The 18541-nt window shown below is 41.1% G+C and overlaps 1 protein-coding gene across 4 annotated transcripts; it reads right to left on the bottom strand.

Moving 5' to 3' along the window:
* Positions 1 to 1954: 1954 nt before the first annotated feature.
* Positions 1955 to 8139, bottom strand: LOC142104385 (uncharacterized). 4 transcript variants are annotated; one of them, XM_075189011.1, is made up of 2 exons: positions 7889 to 8139; positions 1955 to 4286 (listed from the first exon to the last, which is right to left on the bottom strand). In XM_075189011.1, the coding sequence occupies exon 2, from the start codon at positions 4273 to 4275 to the stop codon at positions 2395 to 2397; it is 1881 nt and encodes a 626-aa protein (XP_075045112.1). In that variant the 5' UTR covers positions 4276 to 4286; positions 7889 to 8139; the 3' UTR covers positions 1955 to 2394. The 4 variants fall into 4 exon arrangements, with proteins under 4 accessions (XP_075045112.1, XP_075045113.1, XP_075045115.1 ...); XM_075189012.1 differs by having other exon boundaries at positions 1955 to 4283; XM_075189014.1 differs by lacking the exon at positions 7889 to 8139 and adding an exon at positions 7562 to 7691 and having other exon boundaries at positions 1955 to 4283.
* Between the last annotated feature and the right edge of the window lie 10402 nt (positions 8140 to 18541).

Below are 18541 nucleotides of genomic sequence, written 5' to 3'. Positions count from 1 at the left end.
TCTACGGGAGAGCTCTTCTGCCCTCTTGTGGGGAAACTTGCAGCACTGTGAATACTGCTGGGCCACTTCTCAGATTGTCTCCTGCAGGATTCAATCAAGCCCTGAATGACGGTACAGTGGTAGTTCCCAGTGCTGCTTCACCGATTCCCAACCATTGGGGAGTGTGTAAGGCCAGGACCCACACTGTACAGAACATGTCCATTGGGTTTGTAATAAACGAGTTTTTTTTTTTTAGAGGTTTTTTTTAGTGGATATGTAAATACAACAGCAGGCAGTTTGCTCTATCACAGCGTGTGTGTGTGTATATATATATATATATATATATATATATATATGACAAATATTAGTGCTGAAGTGAAGCCATTTAGTGTAAATGTTTTCCCAAACATAAATGTCTACAAATCTCATCAATTGGCAATATGAATGTGCATGTTTCTTGGCTAAATTCACAAAACTATGGTTAAGTGTGTCCAAATATATCCACTTATACCATGCACTGCTAAGGAGACGGCAGGCTGTATGAAAAGGATTTTTAACAGCACTTTACAGCAGAGGTGGAGATTTTTTTTTTTTGTAATGTCTCTGATCATCTCTACTTTGAATTCATTAATAAACTTTGCTGACTGCATTCTGTCCCTGCACCTCATAAAAGTCAGACTAAATAGATTTAAACTGCACCGTTAGCAGTGAATTGACCAAGGTGCTTTAATTATTCTGGTTTTGTTTCTTTTAGATTTAAAATATACTGTGGTTACCTCTTGATAATTATCTACCCAAAGATATTTCATGTTTATTGTCTAGTTTAGAAATGTACAAAAAGCACAGGATTTGATATGTGCATGTGTAATTTGGATGCCTTACTCTTTAATTCTCCTTACTGATGAACAAAAAGGATTAGATGTCAACGTGTGCGCAGATGAAGGGGGAGTGTGGACAGTGAACCTAAAATACCACCTATAAGTATATAATCACTCCACTCTAAGACCCCTTTTTACAAGCAGGTAAATGACTTATCCCACATTTATGGATACCTATACCTTACTGGTTAGCACAAATGGAAGCAGTAAGGATTATGGAGAAACACTCATATCTATTGTGATTGATACATTTACTACTCTGTAGTTTTCATGTTTTTCAAAGAATCCAATATATATAAATTAGTAATCTAGGAGAAAACAAACATTGTTTGCTTCAGTCTGATTTTAGAGTAGATTGCAGCGGATTCCCTTTCCCTTGAACACGAATATCAACATGGCCTTTGTAAGTTATCTATTGGAATAGTGATTGTGTTACTCTGTTTAGAATGTAGTATTTGTGTATATCAAGGACAAAACGTTATTAAATGTAAATAGTAGCTTTTCAAGATAATGCAAGTTGTTTTGAGTCTATTGGAATTCTCAGAACATTTGTGTTAAACTGTGTTAACCTCCTCAGTAACAACCACCCACTAGAGTAGTATTTTCAGAATCACTAGAACAGAAGCTCAACTTGAACAACCTTTGCACCCCAGCTTCCACAAGAACCACTGCATAATGTATTCAATAGGGTCATAATCTCATTTAGAACATCTATAGAGCCCTACCTGTGAAAATTTGGACAGCACTGCAGAAGAGCTTTAAAAGCTCCTTATCATGCTAGCCATTTGTTCCATAAAGACTGTCCTTATCTTGTAGCCAACAGCTCTTCATTTATGAAGGCGACACAAGGCGGAGACCAATTTTTTCAGGTTCTCAAGCACTTCAAAAAGGTTTTCTTTTTAAAGAAAGCACATTTAAAAAAAGAACCAATATAATTTTAATTTACAGTCATCTTGTGTCCAATGCAACAGAATATCCTTTTAAAAAAGTTGTAATTTTTACTTCAATCAATTTCCCTTTCTCAGATTATCTTAAAATAGCCCTTTAATCTAGACCACTTCATTGGTCAACATTAAACTTATGAATCCACAACCAACTTAAATATGACATTTTATTTGTGGAAAACATTGTGAAGTTCATGCGTTAAGACATTTTTAACATCGGGTTAAGCTCACATCAATTTTTTTTCATGGGCCTTGGTCACATTCTTACATTTGGCTTTTTGGAACATCAATAGTAAATAATTTTTGTCCAATGAGAAGATAGAAAACATTGATATAAATAAGACTCCTATGCGTAGGAGCTTAAAATTAATAAATTAAGCAATATTAATTTGGTAGCATCAAATGGTTCAAGTCAACAATAAAAAATTTGGCCTGGGTGATTAAATTTTACTTCCCAACTGTAAAAGTTTTTATGAAGGATTTGGTCACAGACAATGTATACAGTTCACCAGATTGTGGATATTTTGCATTATTTAACCTTTGATCCAGAGGAGGGGGAGGGGGGGGGTGGTGGAGAGGGAAACCTCATGCTTTTATTCATTGCATACTTGAATTTCATGACCTTCACCGTGACTGTTCAGCTCATGGAGGTCTTTATCAGAGCCATTCTCTAGATGCACCATAATTTCTTCTTTGAGAGGCAAGCCATTGCCGACAACATGTTTGTCAATGATCTGTGGAGCAGAGGACTCGTTCTCACTTTTCTGTTCTTCAGCAGGCGTTTCCTGGTTTTCAGTTTTATCTTCAGATTTACCATCTTGAGCTGGATCATGGATTTCTTTAGTATCTTTAAAGGTTGTTTGATCAGTCTCAGTCTTTGAGGTCTCCAAGATAACATCTGCTGGAGGCTTGCAATCATTCTCCCCCACCTGATCTGCCTGCTCTGTTGATTGTTGTTTATCCAAGACATTGTCCTCTTCTTTTGCTTCATTTTTTGCTCCCTCATCTTCTACCTCCTGCGCTGTGGAGATAGTGATCTGCACATTTTGTGCAAAGTGCTCAGAAGGTCCATTTTCCATTACAAAAGCCTCTTGATCGGCGTTTTGTTCAGCCAAGTTCACAGATGATGGCTGCTCTGTTGGTGCAGATTCAGTAGCATGGATTTCTACAGTATTTGTAACTTGATCATCACAGCCTAAAGATTCCTTATTCTCAGAATTTTCTTCAATTTCGGCAGTTTGGTCAGGCACTTCATTTGATGGCAGTCGTTCGGATGCGCATTCTTTCTCCTCCTTAGGTTCACTTACTTGCTCAGACTCAGGACAAGGTTCAGGGTTTGTCACTGGTCTTACATTCTCAGCCACAGGATCTGCAAGCTGTTCATTAACCACCGATTCTTTCACCAGCACAGACTCTGATAATGCAGGCTTCGTTGGCTCTGGCACCTGATCAGACTCCGACTTTACCAACTCTGTTCCTGGCAAAGGTGTTTCTACTGGTTCTGAATCAACTACCTCTGACTTTTTGACAGGCTCGGGCTCTGCCAATTCTAGTCCTGGCACAGACACAGACTCTTGCAATATAGGCTCTACCACCTCTATGCTAGGCACTGACACAGGCTCTTCCAGCTTTATATCCGGCACAGGCTCTTGCAGTGCAGGCTCTTCCAGCTTTACATCCGGTAGAGCCTGTGTCAGAACATTTTCAGAGCCAAATGGCTTCACCACCTCAGGCACTTTTTCAGATTGTTCTGGCTCTACCACAGAACTCACTGCCCGTGCAGCGTCTTTTGTTGCTTGCTCCGGAATTTGTTCTGTTTTCGGCACTAGCACCGGAGATTTCTCCACCTTCTCTACTTCCATCTTGGTCACTGACTCAACTACCTGTTCAGCCACAACTTCTTTCTCATCCGCTGCAGAGGCCGCTAGCTTGGTCACAGATTGGGTTGGCTGTATAATGCCTGGACCTTCCTGTTCCATTACTGGCAGGGATTCCTGAGTTTCCTTATCTTTAGCCACAGACTCTTTTTCCTTCAAGTCACAATCAGTTTGAGGCTTGTCACCAGACAGACTTTTAACATCTTTTGTCCCTTCACACGCCTGCTCCTGAGCGGTACTTGAACTCTCAACATGTTCTGGTTTATCTTGGGACTGATTACTCTCATCTGCCGCCTTTTGTTCTGTACTAGGGTTGCTCTCTGGCTTTTGGTCTTTGTTTGAATGGTCTTTGGTAGTGTCACCAGATGTAACATCCGCACTGGACCTTTTTTCATCTTGCAATTTTTGTTCCTCATTTACATCATTGTTCGGAGTTTGGTCAGTGGAAGGTTTTTCACCATTTGGTTCTGCTGCATCTTTTTGTCCCTCTTGAGTCCCTGTTTCCTTCTGTTCAACTTCCGTTGTTTCTGTAGACTCTCCATCTTTACCAGCACCAAGACAGTATCCCTTCTTCTTCTTACTTAGCTTCGCTCCCATTCTTATTACTGCTGGAGAAAAAAAAAAAAAAAGGGATGGACAATTGTAAGACTCATTTTTAGCTTAATATCTCTACATTATTAATCTTTTCTTTGACTGTAAAATAAAACTACTTTCACAAAGCTGGCTGCAAAAGCAGTCTTGCCTTATGTTCATTATATGGTCAGGGTGCCAAGTGCGTCTCTCAAGGTACCACAGGGTACAAGTCCTATAACGGGAAACAATCATAATGGAAACGCACACACCCACTCATTCAGATGTTAGTTTGCTTAATGAGCAATAAAAATGCCACAGATGGCCAGCTTTACTCTTCTAGATAGACAAGAAACTGCACTGGGACATTCTTGGCTGAGCAGCCCTTGGCAATCTGCAACAGAAGTATTCTCTTGATATTTGCTATGCATGTGATGTTCCAGACATTTTGTTGGACAATCTCAGAAGGATATGCTTTATTTATTTTTTTACCTAGTCCATCACCCAACGATAGTGGATTTCCCCTTTTGTTGGCTAAAGCAATAACCATGAGCATGCAACCTATCGATTCACCAAGAATTTGATATTACTAGTAAATTGATAAGTTACAGCATCAGGTAAACACACAAAATGTTTACCTCCGGGTGTGCAGTTACAGTCCATGGTTTTTTCAAACCATGAAGACCTCGCCCCAGGAGCAGACTATTTGGTGGGGTTTGTCAAATGATGGCCATGCATTAAGCATAAAATTTGCTTTTGGCAATAAGTAAAAAATGTGTATAGCCAGCAGGTGGCACTGTGGTGCTTGTGATCACTTGAGGGCATTTGTTATAAACTAAGGTTACTAGAAAGACCACCAGAAAGTCACCCCTGACCTAGCACAGGAAAAGGGCAAGAGTTCAAATATAAACATATTTAGCACAATAGAGATTAAATCTTGACTTGGATTCTAGATAACTAAATCCTCCCACCACATACACTCAAAGAAGCTACTCAACTATCTATAATAGGCACCTCACAAAGATGGAATACCCAGAGGAAGCACACTTCATAGAAGTATTCTGTACACCAGTTTTAATAAATGCTGTGAGCATTTGCATTGTGGTTGCTGAGGTCACTTAGTGACATCATCATGGACCACATCCAGCCAGGAGTGGCTAAGTCAGGGGAGAGCAGGTCTAATGCTAGGTCAGCTAGCATTAGATCATAATTATATGTGCTTTAGGGCACATGCACACAAGCCTTCAATACACATTGCCCCCATGATTAAAAAATTCTGTTGAATGGAATATATTTCAAACGGAATCATTAACCCTTTGGTTATCACAAAGATCGTTCACACATCCACTTAGATGGGAAAACGTGCTGCATCTATATTATGTTAAGAATTCACCCTATGTGCTGTAGAGCATTCAACCTACACTTGGGGCAATGGTGGATAAATGCTGGATGGACGATGGTCGCAGCTTTCTATCTATTCTCTGTGAAGCATTGCCCCAAGTGGCTGCATGAACATTTATTACGATCACAGTAACTTTTATCTGAATTGTATTTTGTTCTATGGAATGTAAGCTGAACAGAACACAGCTTCAAGCAGAGGGCAACACACACACACACACACTGACCACCAGAGTGCATGTACCCTCAATAATGCCCAGGTGCAGGGGGGGGGGCCTGGAGCAGAGCCTTCTGCACAGATCTGATGACTGCTGGTATTACATAAGTTTCCCCCAGGCCTAACACAGTCATACCATGCAGTTGCCATTGCTGTCAGACACATAATTAATAACCGCCACATTGAATGTGTGATGAAAAGGTTTTTGTTTGTTTTTTTAAATTCACCATTTTAACCCAAAATTTTGTATCCCCACATACATGCATTCTAAAGACTTGTGCACATAGGTATCAAACAAGATTATAACAAAAAAATATGTACATCTTTATTTCCCATCAACCCCTTGATTTAAAATAGATTTTAGCCCAAAAAATATGGTCATGAAGTTCATTTCTTCGTCTTTAGAAGCTTTTGTATTGCAAAGACCATTTAAAAAATAAAATAAATTTTTTTTTTATAATATATATATATATATATTATAGTATTTTATTCATGGCATGCTAGTTTGGGGATATTTCAGAATTAAGAGAGAAAACAAACAGAATATTATTGTATAATCAAATTGTGTTAGCATGGTAACAACTCCACACATCATTGGAAAGCTTTAAAAAAGTTTACTTTTTCCTTTAAGTATAATTCTGATTTATGGTACAACAAAGTGGATATATCACAAGTCCATTGTTTGTTGGATGTTCTTTGTTATGCAAAAGAATCTCCCTCCGGACCTATAATTATCTCAAACAGAAATGCTTTGATATGCGTCTGGATGCAGTGTTTAAAAGGTTGGGAAAATGAGATCAATACCCTTTTAAAATAGCCCAAGTAATGCTGTTCTTGGCTCTGCTTCATTTTAAATTTCACAGCCGATAAAAAAAAAAAAAAAAAAGTCTTGCATTGAAAGTCTTAACCTATTATTTGCCACAAAAGGCAACAGTGCCTTCTGAACAGTGTTACAGGCCCACACAGCACATCATTAGTTAATCCCTGAACAATAGACATTGAGACATCCCATGGTACATGTGCATTAGATACGCAGTGTTTAACCCTTCCATTGTCAAGACTGGGGCGGTGACCAACGGGAGATAAAGGGTTAAATTGCACTGTAACAAATTGGAAAAAAATTAGATATGCGGATACCAGATGCAAATTGACCCAATTATAATTATTGCATGTGGGGGAGTTAATTGTAGGTTTTAATGCTTTTTGTCACGAAACACATCTGCTCTGTGACTTACAATAAAGGAACAAAACTAGTGTTACCCAAAAAAACTTGTCATCTTAAAGATTAGACAATGTGCTAATCTGCAGCTGCACTACATTAACCCCCGATCCCCCGCATGCCTAGCTGCTTCCCTTTAAATCGGCAAACGCATTGCTACAGTCATATGGCAAAGCGTCACCTGTCGGTTTTATTGCACAGAATGCCACAAAGTAGCGATTACAATATTATTGGCTCTTTTTCACAGAGCTGACAATCTATGGGGGCGAGGGGTGGATTAAATATATCTAACGTGTAGTTAAGCATATAACAGCCTCTGATTGTAAGGCTATGGTGAATGGGAGAGCCGGGGGGGAGGGGGCGGCTATTAACCATTCAAAAAAGCTGGAATTTACAGATATTCAAAACAAAAACATTTTTATTTTAACATTTTAGACGTCACCAACAAGAAAAAAAAAAAAAAAAAGCATTTCTCCTACCTTATGCGTAAAATGAACAAGCAGCTGGGAATGCAGATGGCAATCAAAGCTTTAAAGTACAAGTGTACATAGGCTGGCTTCCATCAGCCTGTGAATATATTGACTATTGCACTTAGAGGTTGTGGTTTTGCTGCAGTGAGGTTAGCAGCAGTGTGAGAAAAAAAAAAAGGCAGCAGAGGGTACAGAACAAAGGAGCTAGCTGCAAGCTCTGCGCTCACTCAGCATCCCCTCCTATGCACACATGCTACAAGCCAGCTAACCACATACCCAGCCACCAGCTACATTCTCAGCTGAAACACAACGTGCAGCCAAAGCGGCATTACATACCTCAGAGCTGTAGCCAAGCTGGGAGTCGTAGATGCAGCAGAACCAGGAGTGGTTGGGCTAGTACTGAGAGCAAGATGGAGAGTGACAGATGCTCCCCTCTCAGAGGTACAATCTGGTGCTCACCATCCCCCCTCCTCCTCTCCTTTTACATTCACTCCCCTCCCTGCATCTGCTGTATTGAAGACCTGAAATGCATTGAGTCTACCCCCTTGTCTGTGGCTAGTCCATTTAAAGAGGCAACTGCTCTGTGTGTCACAGCCCCGGGGAATAAAATACATTTTGACTCTACACTGTCTATACTCTGCGGTGATATGTAATTTCCTGCGATTAAACATATACCATGTGACCTTCCAATATAACTGAGTATAAGTTTCCGTTTTGGTCTGTGTGTGGGTAGCCTCAATTTTACATTAAAATATGAGAAATGTGTATCATGATAGATCAATTAGCATTCATAGGGTTAATGCCCCATATCATTCTATCTAGCTCAACAATCCCAGCAGTCATTCGGTTTTAACTCTGTTATTGCCAAATGTATTCATATATTTGTTTGAAGCATACTGGTGTTAGTATTGGACGGAAGCCTTATAGAAGGGAGTTTGTATATCTGTCAAGTTTGATAATATTCTACCCCTGAGATTCGCCCTATTATTTTACAGATCTGCAGAATTAAGTATTTTAAACTTTAGGGGGGCATTGGTTAAGGGGTACATAGGCAATTCTGACCCAGGTCAGCCAAGCTGACTCCTTTCCACTGTGAGAAAATAGTCTACTTCTGCTTTTCACACTTGTTTTCCAGCTGCAGTTACTTGGGCTGAGTTAATTAAGGGAATTTTTAACACGTGTTTACCAATTCATCCCAGGTTATAGCAATTAGAAAATGAGTGTGAAAGGCAGGAACAGAGTATTATCTCACTGTGAAAAGGAGTCAGGTTGGAAGGTCTTCTGACTAGCAATCAATTACAGCTTATACATATGTCAGATTAGTAAGTGTAAAGGAGCACATGGGTGTAGATATAATGGATCAGAACTGCTGGTGTAGTCTATTCTACAGCAGTTCCTTTTACCCAGCTTGGCTGAATTATTTACTCCTACTGCTCAACCAGATTTTGAGAAAATTATAAAACAAAATTTGGTACATTTCTCTGAAACCCAGATAGAGAAGTTGTGTTAAAATTGACATATTTAGTATTTCACATCACAAATATTTATTTGAAATTTTTTTAAACATTGGACCACTCTTTCCTGGCAAGATAAATTCATACGTTGTATATTTCTGACGTTTCTCATGCATATATTACATACAGTGGCTAAGTGGTTAGCACTTCTGCCTCGCAGCACTGGGGTCATGAGTTCGATTCCCGACCATGGCCTTATCTGTGTGGAGTTTGTATGTTTGCCTGGGTTTCCTCCCGGTGCTCCGGTTTCCTCCCACACTCCAAAAACATACTGGTAGGTTAATTGGCTGCTATCAAAATTGACCCTAGTCTCTGCCTGTCTGTCTGTCTCCCTCTCTACCTGTCTGTCTCTGTGTGTGAGTGTGTGTCTATATTTGGGAATTTAGACTGTAAGCTCCAATGGGGCAGGGACTGATGTGAATGAGTTCTCTGTACAGCGCTGCAGAATTAGTGGCGCTATATAAATAAATGATGATGATATTGAGGAGGACTGAGGTACACACTACGGAAAATTTCTCCCGATGCGATATCATTAACGATTTTACCAACGACTGAATGTCCTGAACAGCAGCCGATTCATGTGTACACACTAGACACATTTTACATGATTTACCTTTAGACTGTGCTCTTCATCTGTCATAACCATTGACTGAAAAGATGGTCACTTTATATACTCCATAGAGATCTATGAACACTGCTGGTCCTGAGTGCATACACACTGCAGAATTGGAATGACATCATTCCATCATTGAACGAGATTTTTAGTGTGTTTATAAAATCAAATCAAACAATACAATGGGCTTTGGAACGATAATCGTTCATCATTGGAGTGTACACACTAATGCGGTATCGGACTGAACGGTCGTTTATTGTGTGACTGGCCTGATAATCGGGTGAAATACCTGTAGTGTGTACCCAGTCTAAGGGAAATGTAAGTCCTCTGACTTTCTAGATTACAGTAGGCTTAACACTAGACAAAAGTCTGTTTTTTTCATGCTACAATTCAATGCAGGTGACTGCATGAAAACCACATTGAAACAGTAAGTGGACGCAAAGACCTTTACTCCTTATAACCTCAATAAAAAACATCTGCCCTCAGGGGCAAACGCAGGATTTGTAGAGGGGGGTTTCCGCACCACGCCACCAGTGGGCGTGACCAGCATGTATGGGGGCATGACTATTATTTTAGACAGTGCTTGGCTGCTCTCCAACTCTCCCTATCCCAATAGTATACATGGGAAATGCTGCGTGCACTACTGTTAGGTGCACGCAGTTCTCCCTTTCAAAGCAGAGCCTTGTAAAGCTGGGGCAGGGTCCAGCCACCTGAATTATATAGTGCACCAGGCTTGGAGGGGGGTTTTCCAGGCACTAGGAAACCCCCTGGGTTTGCCTATGTGCCCTCTCTATACCCACTTGGGTCAGGTTAAATATATCCAAGTCAAAAACGCAACGTGCTACAACCACCTACATTTTCAATGTGACTTTTCATATGGTGATCTGCACGGCATGTAAACAGAATGAGCTGCAGCATAGCCCATTGGGTAAAAACCAACCTGAGCATATCTTCCTTGTATCCGATATTATCAAAGTGTATCTTCCTATAATATAATGTATGTATTATCCAGGACTGTCTAGTGATAATGCATTTATTATATACGATGAGTAAAATGCACATGATGTAATTAGCTAATTAGATTAAGCAGGAAATGAATGCAGTTAACATTTGCTGTGTACGTGAGATCCTCAATAGTTTCTTAAAAAAGATGTCCACCCATATCGAATGGTAAAACACTAACTAGCAGAAGAGCAGGAGACCAATGTCCTAGACCACTGGTGAGGAATATTCACACCCCCGCTGATGACCCAGAGAACTGATTGGGGGGCTGAAAGGGGCTTTTGCAATTCACTTTTCCCTGTCCTCAAAACCTTTTTCCATTAGCAAATGCATGTGGAAGCTGCCTCTGTTATATATATATATATATTTCCATAGAATGCCACTGCTAATACAAAAAGGCTGCCAGCAAAGAATAATACTGATATAAAATTAAGGGGTCAATTTATCGAAGGAAAATGTGAGTTTTTCGCCGGACTTAGGCCCCTATTTAATAAGGGAGAATCCTAGGTGAAGACTGTCGCAGGGTATTGCCAGCTTTGCATGGGAAGCCTATTTAAAAAGGATAGTCCTCCTATCACCATCTCAGGCTGGCGATACCCGCAGGTCAGCAAAGCAAAAAAAAAAATCCCTGTTTGTGTTTTTTTTTATGTTTAGTTTTTTGATTTGTTAAAATTTTTCTAAAAGTTATTTATTATTTACATTAGTTATTTTTTTGCAGGCCCCAAGTCCGGGCTTCCAGTTCCAGTGTGTATCTGTAAGCTGACTCATGCACAAGCAGCATACACTGGTCTGGTCAGCAGTAAGACTTCTTTTGCTGCTGCCAGCCAGTATGACGTGGACGTACCTGTTGGCCGAAGGTGTTATGAACACAATCAGATCAGCCATGCTTCTTAGTGCCTTAGCAATGGTCACTCAGTTATTGGCTACATGCACCATTCTCCTTTCCCTTTGGTCAACAATCCCATACTCTCTGTCTCCTATTGGTCGGTCTGGTTAGAGAGTGCCTGCCAATGATTAGTCTGACCTTCTCTGAGCTCAGCCATTGGCCGAAATGAGCATAACAAGAAGACACGGTCAGTAAAGGGTTGGTAGAGTAGTGCAGTGGATGAAGAAGTGGGAGTCTGAGAAGTGGGACACCAGATGGCTAACAGTGGGCAGTGTCACTCCCAGTGGCGGAGGGGGTGCCATCACGAACAACAAAACTATACATCATTTGTGTAGGAGTAATGTAAGGCTGGTCATAATATGTCTGTCTTTACTGTGCCATAGCTCCCAACAATCAGAATCCCGAAAGCGGGACAAAATAAGCCCCACCCCTGCCCATCCATACCACACTCTGTTACGACCAAACTCCGCCCACAAATGGCCATATTTGGTCAAGACCACACTCACTCTCCCATTAAGTCCCACCCCTTTTGTGGGCTGATAATCAGGATGTCACTTTCTCTTTGTGATTGCACCAATAACATGACATATTCTCCCATGCATATTACAGAATGTTTGATACCAGCTTGAGCACTTACAAGGGACTTCAATTCCCTGAGGTGTCTTTAATCATCACCAACCCTTGATTTTCCTGGGCTTCTCTACGGGGCGCGAGAAGAAATTGCGGAGTGTGCTTTCAGAGGCACTCCGCGGGGAATAAAATTCCCTCATTTAGAGTGTTGTTCAGTTCAATGCCTACAAGATAAATATTATATGAACGCGGTCTGCAAAAATATAAATACTGTAATATATAATCGTTGGATATTTTTATTGTTTGTGATCTATTGTGATAAAAGTCTGCTTCTTTTATTCTATACATTCTGCCGCCTGGCCACATCCCTTAAGTGGCGGCACATACATTATTTCATGGGCCCCTACCATTGCATTCCCCTGATAGGTCCTTCGTGGCCCAGTGTCGACACTGATTTGGGCTTTCAGTTCTGATAAAAAAAAAAAATTGCAAAACAATCTAAAAAACTAAAAAATAAATAAAAAAATTGAAAAAAGTAAAGACATTTCAACATTGAAATAATGCTTTATTTCAATAATAAAGCATATTTTCAATCATTTTCTTCTGTTACCACCATTCTGATATGGCAATAGGGTTTTTTGCCATTTGATAAATATACCCCATAAAATGGTAATTCCAGGGGGTAAATGTATCAAATAGTGATTTTTGCAAATCGCTGATATCTGGCGACTTTGCGTGGTAAATTTAATAGCTTTAAAGGCAAGTTTTGCCTAAAAGAGGAGGCCCAGAGGCAATGCATAGTTGCCTACATCTGAGTCTGCCCTGAATCTAGAAGAGCAGGACCCTCTTTCTTTATGTTCTCCATCTAATATTCCATCACCCCCTGTACCTCTTGGCCTGCTTCCTTAGCCCTGTTTTCTTAAGCTTAAGCCAACTTCCCACTGATTACTACCACCACTCTCACTCACTGTCCCTCATATAATCTGATCTACATTACTGTGTTACCTGCATTTTTATTCATTTATTCAGTATGTCTGTTCTTTGTATTTTGTTCTTTATGTATCATGTTATGTGTTATGGATCACTGCATTCTGTATATGTCATGTACGGCGCTGCGGACCCTTTGTGGTGCTTTATAAATAAAAGATAATAATAATAATAATATACTATTACATCTAAGGGGTAGATTCACTAAAGCTTCTAAAGAGAACAAGTGGAGGCGTTGCTCGTAGCAACCAGCCAGATTCTAGCTACCATGTTCTAGAATGTACTAGATACATGTTTGCTACAATCTGATTGGTTGCTAGGGGCAACAGCTCCATTTTTAGAAGCTTTAGTAAATTTCCCCCCCGAAAGCTGTTAAAATGAACATATATGGAAATATTCCTGATGTTATTGCCTTTCCTGCAGTTTAGGTTGAGAAAGGAGTGTAAATGGCTTATAAGCAGGATTAAGAGAACCTATGGCTTTCATGAGACAGGGTTCAGGACCAATCACAAGCTAGAATATTTCTTTGTCTCTTAGGGCTCTATGTGCAGTCAGAAGGAAATGTCAACTGACAACATTCATGACAGTCAACTCTCCTGGCTGTGCCTGGGTTATGTAATCCAGACTCTCCACGACAAGCCCTGCATCTCAATCCATCGTCCCCTGTAAAAATCCCTTCACTAAGAAGTCATGGCAATGCTGTGGCTGATCTGCAGGCTCTATGCCTGGATTCCACAGCCTGGCTCCATAAATCTGTATACGTGTGCCCAGTTCTCTAAATATTTATTCTATTGCGTAAAGGCTGTTTATACCACAGACTATGCCTGTGGTAAATATTAATGGCAGGTCCTTCACTCTCTCTGCCTGTCTGTGATTTTCTGTGTAGCCTGCAGGCAGTAAAAGGTTACAGGAAGGTCCCATAAATTGTTCTCATTTCACAAGCTGCGCCTTGTTAATGTATGAAATATATGCACCTCACATAACCTGCTTAGGTACTGATACTGTACACAGACAGCTCACAGAATTCATAGCTGTTTCCATAAAGCACAGCGAATGCAGCATACTTAAACATTGAAAACCTCCAAACCTCCCCTCTGGGGCAGTTGGCAAGTGTGGAGGAGGGGCATGATGGTTATATTGCATCACCGTAGCCCCACCCCCTGCAGTGCAATGCTGTGATTTGCTGCAGCGGGGGGTTGGGCTTTCATGGCGCGGATCACGTCACTAAGCCCCGCCTCCACCCACTTTATTAGTGAAGTGGATGGGATCCAGGAGGGAGGCCTGCTCCTCTGGAAGTCCAGGACACCACCCGAAATTCTGGGAAAGTAGGGAAGTATAGGAGGCAGCCATTTTGTGGGCGAGGCTATGAATTAACTAGTGAATACTTGCCAACTCTCCTGGAATGTCCGGGAGACTCCCGAAATTCTGGTAGGTCTCCCAGACTCTCGGGAGAGCAGGCAAGTATTCTGCATACTGCAACTTGCTCGTCAAAATGACGCGATTCACTGTGAATCGCGTCATTTTGGCTCCACTCCCGCAACAAAAACGGCATTTTGCCACGCCGGGCGGGGCCAAAAGATGCGATTCACCGCGCCCCGCCCCTCCCACCCTCCAATCAAAGGTTGGCAAGTATGAACTTGTGATATCATTATCAGTGAAACATTTCCATAAATGTTGCTTCATCCCACAAAACCGATGTCCCCACTGTGTGTAGGGGACAATGACACTTGAGACATTAACCAATGTTAAGCATAATTATTCCAAGGGCACAGAAGAGTTAAAGGAACAAAAACCTTCCATTTCTTTTTTATTCTACTCATCATCATCATGGTTTATTTTTATTGATTGCTATAAGAAACCAGAAACCAATATCAGTTACTCAAAATAAGAAGTTCACAGGAGGAGTGGCTTTGACAACCACAGGCAAGGCCAACCCAATCAGGAGAGAGAATTTCCTGCTTGGGCCATGACCAGCATTGGGTGACCTGCCAGATGCATGGAGCACAGTAGAGTAAAATTTATTAATTTACATGAACACACCTAATTCCACTTATTTATCTCTCAGGTAGCATGTCCTATTCAGGTCTCTGAAATATTGTGCATCCCAAAGATCCCAGATCCCTGCATCAGAGCCGTAACTTAAAATTTTTAGCGCCTGGGGCATGAAGAAAAAATTCCACCCCCCTAGACCTCAATTTTAACCAAATGGACCTAAAATATTAATAAGCTGCGCCTCCCTTCAGCGTTGCGTCCTGGGCGGTCATCTCTCTCGCGCAGCCCTAGTTACGGCCCTGTCCTGCATTACTCTCAACGCAAATGTTTAAATCATGGTATCTCTAAGGGGATCACTTCAGGAACACTATTGAATATGTATGTTTCAGCTATAAACCCCTACTAAAAACTATTATGTAAACACAGAGGTCCCAGGCATGGAGATTTAATGTACTGCAGAAGGTACATGCTGTCATTCTAGCTGATCCACAGCTTACTTTCAAAGTTTTACGGAGGCCGATAGGGCTTAGGTTCTGTCTACACACAAATCACTGGTTTTTGCTGGTTAAAGAGAGAGCGGTTTATTCAATTCTAAACATTTTCCATAGAAATCATCTTTAGGACACAGCTGCAATGTTTGATTTTAGTCAAAACCTTGTGGAAACACCTAGGATCCCAGCCTCCCGAAACATTTGAGAAAACAACGATTATTTATTTTCATTTTGAACCTTCTGTAAACGACGTTGGGGCTTATTTCTCAAAGAGCCCTATTGCCAGCGAAAATGGGTGGGCGATAACTGACTGCTGTAAGATTCGTCACTGAAGGCTTCCGCGTAACACCTTTTCTATTATCAACATTTCAGAATGTTTTAAAACATTTTAATTGTATACATATACTTAACTTTTTTTTTTAATGTTTAAAATAAATTTTTTTATTGATTTTTCATGCATGCGCACATCAGGAAAAAGTGGCCCATCGGAGTGGTACATTAGCCTTTACCTCCCCGGGGCAGAATCGCTGGGGCAGCTCTGACAATATTTTGTTTAATGGCGATGGTGACTGATATTTTTAAATTGCTATGATAAGCATCAATAAAAAAGAAAAGCACTTATCACCGCAATGGGGCGTGTCTTAAGCCTTTTTCGCGAGGCAGCTTGGATGACGGTTTATAGTCAGGAAACCTTGACTTGATAATCTAGGCTTGTATTATTAGTTATTCAATTGCCTATGTAAACTTTATCCTACCCATTAGTTCCAATGACTCCTTAAGCTGGGTACACACTACAGGGTTTTTGTCCAATAATCGGCTCAACCAGCCGACATACGACCGCTCGTTCAAAAGTTGGGTCAGTGTGTGCAGTGACACGATGGTCGAAAGTCTGCCCAAATGGACGATTGTCGCCTCATTTGGTTGGTCGTAGTGTTTATATACTTCCGACCGATCCATGATGAAATTGCAATTATTGCTCACGACAACATGGCTGTAAAAAGTCGCTAACGGGACAGCCGCTCTTCCCTTTATCGTCTAAAACAAGGCTAGTGTATATGCAGTCCATGGACCGAGCGATCAGACCATCGATCGAATGTAAAATTGATTGGTATAAAAAGTTGGTGGAAAACTCTGTAGTGTGTACCCAGCTTAACTCAGTTGCAATGTGACTTGTGTTTGACAGCTGTGCCGCAAGTTAAACACATTGGGACAGATTCAATTCGGCGCAAGGGCTCTTCGGAACAGTTCGCGGAGACACATTGTGTCTGAGTTTTTACACTAATTTTTCATTGTGTTCCCTAGAGGTGCGCAGAAAACTGAAAAGAGATTTCATACCCTAATAGCTGGTAATATGCGCATCTGTGAGAGTGAAAACTGCAAGTTAACAACCGCAAGGCAAAAATGGTTTTCTGATGTTTCATCTGGCGTTATTTAAATGACAGTGGGTACCTAGCCTTATAGCTAAATTACTGCTGCCATGAAGACCCTTTTACATACTAAAGTGTTAAAGCCTTCCTTGCAACCTATAGGGATGTCTCTGTCTATCTGCTAATGAATAGGTCGTTAAAGAACTTTCTGTATTGACCCTATGTGCAAGATAATTAAATCCCCTTATGGTTATATTATAAATATTTTTTTTTTACTTTAGTAGAGCAAACACTAAGCAGCTTCACGTACACGTTGTTGTAAATATGGACATACACCAATCGGTCACAACATTAAAACCACCTGCCTAATATTGTGTATGTTTCCCTCGTGCCGCCAAAACAGCTCTGACCTGTCGAGGCATGGACTCCACAGGACCTCTGGTGTCCTGTGATATCTGGCACCAGACGTTAGCAGCAGATCCTTTAAGACCTGGAAGTAGCAAGGTGGGGTCTCCATGAATGCCAGGACCCAAGGTTTCCCAGGAAAACATTACCCAGAGAAACACTCTGCCTCTGTCGGCTTGTCTTCGTCCCATAGTGCATCCTGGTGCCATCTCTTTCCCGGGTAAACAACGCACATGCACCCGGCTGTCCACATTATGTAAAAGTAAACGTGCGTCATTCATCAGACCAGGACACCTTCTTCTATTGCTTCATGGTCCATTTCTGGTCCTCACATGCCAGTTGTAGGCACTTTCGGTGGTGGACAGGGGTCAGCATGGTCTCTCTGACCGGTTGGCAGCTACGTAGCTCCATATGCAGCAAGCTGCAATGCACTGTGTGTTCTGACACCTTTCTATCATAGCCAGCATTAACTTTTTCAGCAATTTGTGTTACATTAGCTCTTCTGTGGGATTGTACCAGACGGACTAGCCTTCCCTCCCCACGCGCATAAATGAGCCTTGGGCGCCCATGACGTTGTCACTGGTTCACCGGTTGTCCTATCTTGGATGACTTTTGGTAGGTACTAACCACTGCATACCGGGAACACCCCACAAGACCTGCCGGTTTGAAGATACCCAGTCGTCTAACCATCATAATTTGGCTCTTGTGCTTGCCAATTTTTCCTGCTTCGAACACATCAACATCAAGAATTGACTGTTCACTTGCTGCCTAATATATCCCACCCCCCGACAGGTGCCATTGTAACGAGATCATCAATTCTATTCACCTCACTGTCAGTGATTTTAGTGTTGTGGCTGATCGGTGTATATTCTCCAATACCTATAATGTTTTCAGAATGTAGTTGTTTGTAAATCTTATCAACAATTCAATAAAGTTCTTAACTGCACTTGCAATAGACAGGAACAGTAATATGTAACTAAAGGGACAATTTATGAAAGGGCAAAAAGGTGATAGGGCTTTTTTAGCCTTGCCTTATATTTTAAGTGTGGTTGCTCCAGTGTTAAGTACAGATACAATACCTGCCCTGATAACCCTTCAGGGGGTAAATGTATTAATGTCCGGATTCTTCAACTCCGGCGTGTTCAGCGTCTTTGGCGATTAA

Source organism: Mixophyes fleayi, chromosome 10 (genome assembly GCF_038048845.1).
Source record: "Mixophyes fleayi isolate aMixFle1 chromosome 10, aMixFle1.hap1, whole genome shotgun sequence".
Taxonomy (NCBI): domain Eukaryota; kingdom Metazoa; phylum Chordata; class Amphibia; order Anura; family Limnodynastidae; genus Mixophyes; species Mixophyes fleayi.
The sequence above is the reverse complement of the archived record's forward strand: the minus strand, read 5'-3'. Positions and strand labels throughout refer to the sequence as shown.

Coding starts and splice junctions, on each gene's coding strand:
- LOC142104385 (XM_075189011.1), bottom strand. CDS start 4,275: ATGGGAGCGAAGCTAAGTAAGAAGAAGAAGGGATACTGTCTTGGTGCT.